The sequence below is a fragment of the Maniola hyperantus genome, chromosome 14 (assembly GCF_902806685.2).
Source record: "Maniola hyperantus chromosome 14, iAphHyp1.2, whole genome shotgun sequence".
Lineage (NCBI taxonomy): Eukaryota > Metazoa > Arthropoda > Insecta > Lepidoptera > Nymphalidae > Maniola > Maniola hyperantus.
In genome coordinates, this window is record NC_048549.1 from 4,406,296 (window position 1) to 4,418,295 (window position 12,000).

General features: G+C 35.6%; 1 protein-coding gene across 5 annotated transcripts in view; it reads right to left on the bottom strand.

The window, feature by feature from the left end:
* Positions 1 to 12,000, bottom strand: part of nuf (rab11 family-interacting protein nuf) — a 94,942-nt gene that overhangs the window by 2,996 nt on the left and 79,946 nt on the right. For all 5 annotated transcript variants that reach the window (XM_069502941.1, XM_069502940.1, XM_034975227.2 and 2 more), the window contains 3 exons: positions 1,980 to 2,114; positions 1,620 to 1,772; positions 604 to 886 (listed from right to left, as the gene is read on the bottom strand). In XM_069502941.1, coding sequence (XP_069359042.1) covers positions 604 to 886; positions 1,620 to 1,772; positions 1,980 to 2,114 — 571 coding nt within the window. The remainder of the gene's footprint in view (positions 1 to 603; positions 887 to 1,619; positions 1,773 to 1,979; positions 2,115 to 12,000) is intronic.

Consider the following 12,000-nt stretch of genomic DNA (forward strand, 5'->3'; position numbering starts at 1 on the left):
TGCAATCATGAATATCGTAACGATGAATCGACAGTGTAGGACTCTTTGCGATCAACAATTCGATCTTTGTCATGGGAATACTGATTTCGTTTTAATAGCCATTTCTTAACCCACACTTTTCTAGGGTTTCTTCTTTCATCTGTGTCAACTCAAAGTTACCGCCTCATAAGTAAGAAAAAGAAATTCATTTTCTATTATATAGGGCACATATTGAATTATTTGAGCGCGTCTTTATCGTTCCGTTTCGAACAAGTAAATGATCAATCGAACGGAACGGTCGTTGTTTATAAACGAAACGACCAATCGTTTCGTGTGTAAACGGCATTTTCGAAGCGATGGATCGTCACGATTTACCGTATATGGGGCTCAACGCCGATTAAAACCAAATGTACACCAATCAAATACAGACCTTACTGTTTGACGTTAAGATTTTAGATAAGATTTCATGGCGCACAGGCAACAACCAATAGCGGACGGACTCGCGCTATGATTGGCTGAAATATTTTCGCGCCATTCAAAAATAAGGTTTCAAGTTATTTTTTCAAAGTTCAAGTTACACAGTGACAAGTTGCATTTCTATCTCGACTACAGTTAGGTTCTTACATTTGTTCTGCGTACGAAGCAACGTCAGTTCTTGTCTTAGTTCGTCGAGGCGCGGATCGGGCGGCGGGGGCGGCGCAGCCCTCAGCGTTCGCAGCTCAACTTGCGCAGCGGCGAGTTGCGCTCGGACGGTCTCGGCCGCTTCCCGCTCGCGTCGCTCCGCATCCCGCGCTGCGCTGAGCTGCGCTGCGAGCTCTCCCGCGGCTTCCTGCGCTTCGCGGGCGCTGCGCGTGCTGATGTCGGCGTTTGCGCGTAACGTTTCTGCTACACCTCGTAGCCGACCAACCTGCCCAACAACAGAAATCGAAGATTAGGCTAAGAGATAGAAATTTGACAAATAGGGCTGTCTTTACACTGAGTAGCTAGCATGATCGCTATAAGTTTCACTTATGAAGTTACCCAGAAAAGTAGCTACCTATACTAACCAGTATTTTCTGAATTAAACATAACATAACTATTAAACATAACATAACATTCTGAATTAAAAGTGGTGTTCGGTCATGCATTTAAGTATTTACCACCACATGACTACTGTACCTACACCATAAACGTATTTTTACTACGTCAGGGCGTTTCATTCGTATTCGATTCGTAGTAGTTTTATACGCATCCGTCAAAATACAGATACGGTAAGGGCAGCCAGGTGCGCGTCTCGGTCTATCTAAGATGAACGAGCTTAGGATCTCTTGTTTAAGGTGGGATGCCTCTGACTCGGCAGCGGCCAGTCGGTCGGTAAGGCCAGCCAGTTGCGCGTCTCGGTCTATCTAAGACTAGCTTATGCTCGCGACTTCGTCCACGTGGACTACACAAATTTGAAACCCCTATTTCACCCAGAGGTGAATTTTCAAAAATCCTTTCTTAGCGGATGCCTACATCATAATAGCTATCTGCATGCCAAATTTCAGCCTGATCCGTCCAGTAGTATGAGCTGTGCGTTGGTAGATCAGTCAATCATTCAGTTCAGTCAGTCAGTCAGTCAGTCACCTTTTCCTTTTATATATTTAGATGAAAGAGCTTACCTCTTGTTTAAGGTGGGATGCCTCTGACTCGGCAGCGGCCAGTCGGTCGGTAAGGGCAGCCAGTTGCGCGTCTCGGTCGCGTTCGACGCGCGCGATCGCCTCCCGGCATCGCTTTTGTTCTTCCGCTATGCGCTCCTCGCATCTGCTCTCGATCTGAGATGAACGACATCATTATAAATTATAATAGTTATGTTAGTAATACACAATCACATTCTGTGAAAATTTCAACTCTCTATATTACGGTTCACGAGATACAGCCCGCTTACAGACCGACGGACGGACGAACAGCGGAGGCCTAGTAATAGGATCCCGTTGGCAGCCTTCGGATACGGAGTCCTAAATAGTTAGGTAGGTACTCACCTCTCTAATTTGTTCGTCGAGCATGTGCACGCGCGCTTGCAACACCGCGTTGTCCGATTTGGCGCGGGCGTACCTCTCGTCGGCGGTGCTCTGGGTGTCCGCCAGTGACGTCACCTGCTGCTGTAGCAGCTGGACCTGGGGACAAGAAGAAGATGCATATAAATGTATTATCTATAATAAAGTTCTTTATTTTTAAATTTCCAAAATGACTGAAAGAATTTCACAGTTATATCTATTTGGTACATAATTAGAAGATTAGATAGGTATACGTTAAACGATTATTTATTATCCAAAAAATAAAATAAAAACTACGTAGATAATTTGAATAAGAAATCTTGAGATCGTTTTAATCTAGATACTTATAATAATTACATAATAATTAGCAACTTTCACGTATCAATGGCAACATGCGAAAGGTCTGGGATAGAAAAACGTTGACGCTACTTCGAGTAAATCTTCGTCCAACTCCAAAAGTTTTGGAAACGCTTCTGGAAGAAAAATCAGAAGGAATGAAAAATGAATTGATGATGCTGATGCTGAATGTGTATGTGTATTTCATTGATTGGATGGCTATTTCCTGACGTTCCGTCTGATATTAATTTTCCAAAAGCGTTTCCTTTCAAAAGAAAACCTTTTCTTTCCCCGATTTCGGTAGGTAGTTAATTTCCCAGTTTTCCGATTTGGTGAATAACCAATTGGTAAAGGAAAAGTTGGAAGAAACAACCAAAAGAAAATTTCTATCACTGTACAGTCATTTGTACACTGAACTAGCTTAATTTCAAACCCCTATTTTACCCCCTTAGGTTGTATTTTTAAAAATCCTTTCTTAACGGATGTCTACGTCATTAATAGCTATCTGCATGCGAAATTTTAGCCCGATCCGACCAGTAGTTTGAGCTGTGCTTTGATAGATCAGTCATTCAGTCTGCCGTTCAGCTTTTTTTTATATAGGTAGATAATTTAATGATGATGTTCATGAATGTGTCTAATTGCTTACCAAAACTGATTATCAGCTACGAACAAAGTTGCTTAACCAACACGATCTAATACATAAACATAATAATATACAAGGCCACAACGCCACCTACTCTCTACGAAGGTATTCAGCTTACTATACTGCCATACATATTACATACCCACAGACATAGTCGGTGAATACATTATTGAATTAGAATTACGCGTACATTGGTCATGAGTCACGACCATAGGGGTGCAACTCTAGAACATTAAAAAATCGCAAATTGAAAATCGCTTGTGGTGCCATCTAAGCGCGAGCACGGCTAAACAAATAGAGAACAGTTTACAAAAGACGTCAATAGATGGCGGGCACATTGGTGTAATTTTAATGACATTAATAAATTATAACCTAGTTTTCATGTGCTGTAGTAAATATTTATATTTCTGTTAAATTTATCTGACCCTGCTTTAATAACAGGACTCTGTAGTCTGTATTTCCTTTCACCACCTCGATAACTATATTCTAAGGATTGATTTAGTGACTCGATTCATGCCTGAACGATTGACCACGGCTACGGATTACGGACTTGTTTTTGCTTTGTGAAATGATTTTTCTGTGAATATATTTGTGCAGAAAAATGCCACGGAGATCTCGATGTGTGTCTGGATGTGACTAATTCGGTAAGTATAAAATCAGCTTACTCGTAATCTAACTCAAAATTACTTCAATGAGTCAAACTCTATGCACCATTAAGGCACCATTAGCACATTAGGTATTTTATCATGATACTAGGTATATAGTTCCTGCGATTTCGTCCGCTCGAAAAAACTATTTTAGAAATCCCGTGAGAAGTCCAATTTTCCGGGATAAATGTGGCCTACAAGTTACAACCGTCTGATGCAAGCTATCTCTGTACCAAACAGATGATGACCACCACTTTGTCTACGTGGATTTAGGGTTTTTGGGAATCCCATGGGAACTGTTTGAGTTTTCCGTGACAAAAGAAGCCTATGTCCTTACCTGGATGCAAGTTATCTCTGTACTAACTTTCATCATAAACGGTTACACAAATTTACTGTAAAAAGCTAGCATACAGACAGGTTGACACACTTTTGCATTTATCATATTGCTATGGATTATTAACTACTAATTCTGTAAATTTTTTGTTTTGTAATTAAGTGTACTTACAACATTTGTTTTGAACTTTATTGACTAACTTATTTTTATATTATAGGTATCAGCTATCAACTAATTAAGTACAATAAGTAAGTATAGACTAATGCATATTTTATGTTATTACTTTTTCAGATGTTTGCATGGCTTTCCAAAACCTGGCTACTCCTCTCTTTGAAACCATTTAAACAATGAAAAGAGATAGTAGGACAACATTTAGAAAGCAAGACTGATAATGAAATAATATATAGTTACGAATTATCAAATTTGCAATCACCAGTTTGAAGATCGTTGAAATACACCAGTTGTGGTAGTAATATGAAAGTTGTGAAAAGTAAATAACCAAAAATTTTGGATTTGAGCGTTACCTATTTCACAATCTCGTGGGTCTTGAATTTGGGTATGTATTTTATGTACCTAGTTACGAATTTATGAAAATAAAATATTTTACAAAACCTTAAAACCTTTTTATTTCTATAGTGTTTTATAATTTAGTATCTTAAAGAGTCAGTCTTGTAATATATATTTTTAAACATGTTTTAAACAAACGTTAATGGAATTATTGATGTTTTTTTAAAACATGTTCAAAAATATAAAATATTCTAGTAAAGTACATTTAAATAGCATTTAAATTTTCGCGCTCTCGCACGCCTAGTGCGCTTTTAGTGCCCTCTAGATGTGAGCACACGCGTAACTTTGAAAAAGAAATCTAGAGTCGCACATCTATCTCTAGTATATAGTAGATAATCTATGGTCACGACTAACGCAATTGTCACGTCAAAGGAGCTCAGTGACAAACAGGAAGGGAGTCGTTTGGAAGTTTAGATGAGTGCAATGAATGTTATGATTGAATAACATGGGTGTTTGAGAGACGGGTACATAACTACAAAAGTCCACAGTGATCTACTGTCTAATCTGAATCTGAATAAAACTAGGTAGGTACATATCTACTGATGTAGAAATTGTAGAATTATCGTTTAATATCGATGATCTACGATCATTATCTAAATATATGAAAGGAAAAGGTGACTGATCTATCAACGCACAGCTCAGACTACTGGACGGATCGGGTTGAAACTATGCAGATAGTTATTATGACGTAGACATCCGCTATGGCAGGATTTTTGGGAATTCAACTTCTAAGGGTGTAAAATAGGGATTAGAAATTAGTGTAGTCCACGCCGACGAAGTTGCGGGCATAAGCTAGTTTTTAACGAAAGACGATAAAGGAGCAAAAGCAATTCATCACACAATATTTGTAATGCACGAGGCAATGGTGTTTGTACGAATTGATGGTCATTGATGCAGAATCAAAAACAAAATGTCTTACGAACTAGCACTTGGAAACAATAGATCATCTAAATATTGTTAAAAGGGCTTCTAATTTAAAAATACTACATAACGTTTCATGAAGTAAAAAATAAACAATCTCTAAACTAAACGAAATTAACGGGTCTAGTGCTATGCTTTTCAGCAAGCAACATTATGAAAGGGATAGCAATAGATTTAGACGTGTCATTTTAGTTTACTTTAAAGTTTGTGTACAACGGTATTAGCCACATTTGTTAAACTAAGTTGCAGTTTAATACAAAACTGGAATAAAAAAACTGCGGATTTCGTTAAGCGCCAGCAACTGTGAAAAGAATCAAAATTGATCGTATGCCAAAACGTGATTCACATCTGATTATAACTTTACCAGCAGCTACTTCAGATTGGGGCTCGCAATATCTTATTCTCTTTGATAAACTCGACCAAAAGAAGATACCTATATTGAGCAAATTGTATCGCATGTTCAAAACAAAGGGTGCTAAAATTAAAGCCTGTAAGACTCATTTGCGAAGAATTTTCTGAGAAAACGATCGTTTGGAGAATCAAAATTATCAAGATTAATTATGTCGATTTTAAGCAAAGATGCTACGCTTAATCAATACATTTACTAAGTAGGTAATACAATTTTATGTTTATGATTTTAAGCTTATTTCGTGGTTTAACGACATATTTTAATGTAGATAACGGGTACATACCACGATTAATTTGGCGTTTTTTATTTGTCGATATTTTATGTTAGATCGATATTTCGTAACCATGGAACTAGCATCTTTTTATTATTTTGACAATGTTAAATACCTATTAGGTACAATTTTAGGAGCCTTATATCGAAATCGATGGCTGTGAAAGTAACTTTTAAAAACATACTATACCTAAAATGGACAATTATGTTGATAAAGCGAGTCGACATGAGATCAAATTCAGTATCGACTTTCACGTACTAGCATGCGTTAAACTAGTAGGTAGGTAATTTGTTGCAATAGTCATAATAAAAATAATATATAATATGTATTAGAAATCACAGTTTAAATTGTTCTAGATAATTTCATATCAACAACTCATCATGAACTCATGACCTTAAAATCTGTTGAGGATTCAAAAAATTACGTTGATCCGTTGCTCCTCCGTTGTTGTGATGTAATTGAAGTACAAACCTACAAACCAATAATTACAAGCAAACACACTTTCGCATTTAAAATACGGCCAGTGATAATACCTACTTTGTTACAGGTTATAAGAATAAATACAGTGATTAGCCGGCAATTGATTTTTATATTTGGAAATTCGAGATCAGGTAACTATAACTGGTTAATAGGTAAATTATTATGAAAATAAGCTGTATGTGCCAATTAATTTAACTAGAATAATGTAATGAGTAGAGTTCCGTGTAATTATGTATGTGTCTCGATACTGGATAATCACTGAACCGATCTTACAAAATATATATTCTTTAAAAATAAAATAAAAAAAAAACTACACAGTCGTGTATACTGTGTACTTCATTGTTTATCTGCAATTCAATTTTCAATGTTGTTGACGGAATCATCGCTTCGTGATTTAATTACTGATTTGAATTATTGCTTTTTATTGATAAGTATCAAGTTTGTAGAACGGTTCCATGTTTTGTAAATCGGTCATCCATTATCACTGTGTTGTGGAAGGGTTCTTTAGCGGAAGACTGTAGGTCTTCCAAAACTATAAAACTGCTGAATATAATATATGTCATATTATATTCAGCAGTTCTATAGTTTTGCCATTCACAATATTCAATTCATTTATCTCCTTTTGTTGAGAAGTTTTTTTTTTAAATCTTAAACCCCTAATTCTAATAATAATAATAATCTATTCGATCTTGATCGTTCTGAATTCAGCGCTATTTTTTTGTCAATACAAAACTGACGCGTGATTTTGTTCCGGTTAGGAAGAACTAAATTAAAAGAACAACGATATTTGCATAACATTTTGATGGAGCAATTTTATAAACTAACCATACGAGAAATTCGTTACCTTCAAGAGCGTGACCAACAGATTGATTGTTTTTAGTATTGGTTGATTGAATAAGAAACAATAAATTGATTGTTCTTGATGCTTTGATCGGTTGAATAACTAACAGCACGTGCGGTTTATAGTATCATTAGTATCTAAGTATAGATTTCGTTGATAGTAAATCCGGTCTCTACGTAGTAAGACGATATAGAATAGAAACCTGTCAAGCATAGGTATCGTAAACAGTGCAGCCACTGACCCGGTGTCTTTTTTGTTTCGAAATATTTATTTCTCTCAAAGCTGCTCAACTTCATAATGTCATTGTAAGGGAATATTAATTAATTACGAGACTAACAGAGTCAGTGTTTCTAGGCCAGGCTTTATGATGTTATAGATAGAGAAGACCCATACGGAAATTCATAGGTGTGCTTCAAGTTCAATATGCATTAAATTGTCATACTTTAATATTTATTTTGAGCTATGGTATCGTCCAGATAATTTTCATATTTAAATAGAAGAGATATTACGATCGTTAGCGATTTATGAAAGAGGTGAAAGTGAAATTGATTTTAAAATAATGTTATGCGATTTATAGCTACTCGTAAGGCGACATCTATTGAATAATATTATGCCATAAAGTTTAATAATATTTAATGTGTTCGCGATTTTTTTAAATGAAAGTAAGACGTACTTTCGAGTTACGTGTGATGTAATGATTAATGAATAACGAGTAAATGTAGCTATTGGTTAGTTAACTGCTGAATTTTGAGTACAGTAACAACACGTTTTAAATCTTAATAATGACAATTTCTTCTATACACACAGTTTAATTCCTTCTTATGCTTGCCTCTTCTCAAATCTCAATAGAAGCCATAAGTATAATTTGTTTTCCAAACCGATCTTTTGAGTCTTGACATATCATTAGAATAGTCATAAGTTGGTCTACATGAAATAAACAATTTTGATTATTTTAACAGATTTCACTCTATTCGTCTCCTAATGTGATCTTCTACATTTGAAATTTGAATTATATATCGCTGTTCATTTGTCCAACTTTCGTTCTTTTATGTTTCTACTTCTACATTTCACAACACATTGAAGTCGGTATTATTGTAGTTAATGTTTATAAAATCTCTATTTTACTAAATCCTTTTTTAACGTAGGTATTCACATGAAATTGAATAAATAAATCATTCATTCAGTCATTCAACAAGCCCACAACTTATTGTAGCATATTGTTACTGTCACAGACGTAGCATAAGATACACTAGTTGTACTGTATGAAATATTATACATTTTGATTTAGTAATACCTAAGGTGTTACTTATAAGACCATTTTTTTGGTAAAACATTAAAACAAACTACAGCTGATTATAAAGTAGGTATTCAGAGAAAAAAAACATAAGGAATAACCTTGTTATTTAGATATGTGAATTGTAAACTAACAATTATCGCATTAATGAGTGAATGAGATCATTCTCCACAAATATGCTCGTCGGTAAGTAATTTATGATGAAGCAAACAACGAAAACTACGGATATGTTGATTACATGAATGTACTTTGAATATTCGTCTCTTTATACCTATTTGTGTTCAGTGGATTACAAATATGAGAGTCCTTTAACACTTTAACTTATTTGTTTGTGTATTTTAAAATTAAATCTACCATTTATTAGGTAAGTCTTAAATTGCACTGAGATTGGTTTGTCCAAGAATAGTTTCAGTTCATATAAGAAACAATAAAATCTTTTGAATTCTATTCTTTATACGGTTGACTAAGAAAGTTTATTAGATAAAAATATCAGCTACATCCAACAACTTATCAACAACTCAGCAAAATAATTGAGTTAACAATATTTAATTGTCGAAGGACAGTCACTAGAACTACTTTATTATTTAACCTATCATACCTACTCAATTTTACAATATTTATAATAATAATATAACAAATTAGTTTAAAACAAATATTCAGCGATATTGACTCAAGCAGAATATAATATCTAAAATGAAAAGCTTTACATAGAGAATGAGTTAAAATTGCGATTGTTATCGACAAGGCAAATGCAAGAGGCGCTTTAGCTGAATAGCCGCTCGTGACTTCCCAGAGCAGGCGCATTTTCCAACAACTTGTCTTGCAACTTTCCACTATTTGTTCGCAGCTTTATGTATGAATATTTACACATTGATAAAACACGGACTGTAGTAACCACTGTAGGCTTTAAAAAGAAAGAGCTAGAATATTGGCGGTAAACAGACATTAGTATTTGTAAAAGACACGATCGATGCGGGAATTGTTTAAAACCTTTCTCTGATGATGAAAATAGAATGTGTTACTCAGTTTTAATATTCCTCATCGTAGACAAAGTATGTAATGTACTTGTGATTTATGTAAATTGGTCATCGCAATAGTTGTCACCTGTTGATTTTGTTGTACCTAGCCTCGGTTATATCTACTGTTTTAAGCGAAAATGGTGACAGAATAAGACGGTAAGTACGGATTGCGATTGCACATACCATTAAAGATATGGATATTTTTGATATTTAATAGGTAAATAATGGTAAGTAAGGATTTCGGTTGCAGATTTCATATGTAAGTCCTAAAGGTAATGACTGATATCTGTGGTATTTTAATGCTTTATTCTGATACTAATGATAATCATGGATTTGATGTTACCGTTCTTGCAATTCACGAAGGCGAGTGGCTCATGCTAGTGTTTAAGTCGTATCGGTATAAGTAACGTACACTGAATGTCTGCGTTTGCGAGAGCTTGCTCACGACTGATTGGTCCGACATGCACGCACACTTACGCAATGAAAAATGACGACCTCCCTGGCGCAGTGGTGAGCGCTGTGGTCTTAATAGTGGGAGGTCCCGGGTTCGATTCCTGGCAGGGGTTTGGAATTTTATAATTTCTAAATTTTTGGTCTGGTCTGGTGGGAGGCTTCGGCCGTGGCTAGTTACCACCCTACCGGCAAAGCCGTGCCGCCAAGCGATTTAGCGTTCCGGTACGATGCCGTGTAAAAACCAAAGGGGTATGGGTTTAATAAAAACTGCCATACCCCTTCCAGTCTAAGATGATAGCGGGCTAACCGCTATCATCTTAGACTGCATCATCACTTACCACCAGGTGAGATTGCAGTCAAGGGCTAACTTGTATCTGAATAAAAAAAAATAAAAAAAAATGCCCGTGTATCCGACGTAACCACAAGAAAAGTGCACTCGCCTTCGTAAATTGCAAGAACTGTAGCTATACTCCTTCGGCTTAAAATTATACTTCTTCATCCATATTCAGTTCTGTTTCGCTCATTTCATTTCACTGCATTGGACAGTACGCGTAGGCCGTTCTACGCGTCTTTTGATGGATATTTATTACTTATCGTAGAGACTTGAGTTCAATTGCTGCAGCAAGTGAATGTTTCGAGTCATGTAATGAAAAAGAAAGTAATCCGACATGAATGCTTAATGAATTACAATTTCTTGGAGTTTGATCTGGTTCTTTGAAGGACTTAATAAGTGATTGTACGAGTAACTGTACCATATTGGGTTTCGGGTTCAAATCAAGTTACATAGCAAAATTTAACTAGATTTTATGAGAGTATCAGTTACAATTGACATGTTATTACAAGTAAACAGGTTTTCTGTGTCCTTGTTTTCTGGATTTTAAGCCATTTGATATCAAAGCCTTTTCAAGTTTTAATGAATAAATAACCGATCGAATAGTTCAATAACAATTTTACATTAAAATCATGATTTCAGGATCACGTTTTAACTACGTAAATTTTCTTTACCACAATAATGAACATTATTTTTGACTAATTGATGTTTATTTTCATCTGTTGTATTTTAATTATGTTACGAGCTTGCATTAGCATAAGAAGCAGCAAACAAGTATCTGTCTATATCTAATCCCGTAATTGCATCATGTATTCCAATTTCTTGCCAAAAATCTTTACTTGTGACCCTAGTAATTGTAACATCTGTAATCGTAATTAGTGCTTTGAGGTACTTAAGTACATTTACTTCATTAACGTTTGCTATTGAATCGCTACAGACACTTTAGTTAGAGTATATTTTATCCTTAATTTAATAATCAAGTCACATTTACATTTGACCTAGCAACCGAAGTAAATCGGACGCAACGACCTGAGCGTGGACGAATCGATATATGCATTCAATACTATGTTAACGGTCGGCTGGTGTCGGTCGGGGACCGCTTTCCGACTCGAATTACTACGTGAAGTTATTATTATTATCAGTCACTGTTTTATTCACATCAATTGAGGCTTTTTAGATAAAAAGTGCTCGTTTTATGAACAAGACTGAACTTAGTAAAAAAGCAGATTCTAGTTACATGCTGGCACACTAAGACGGAGGAAAAGAGACTAAAATACACTAATCTAAACACCTTACAGCGATCACGCACTCATCCGATCCGAATCCGTGAAAATACGGATATAAAAAATATCTACGACATGTCATAAGCTGCCATACAAAACAAAAAGGAACATATTTTCACGGACTCGGATCGGATGAGTGCGTAACCGCTGTAAGATGAGTGATTTATTAAATTGGAA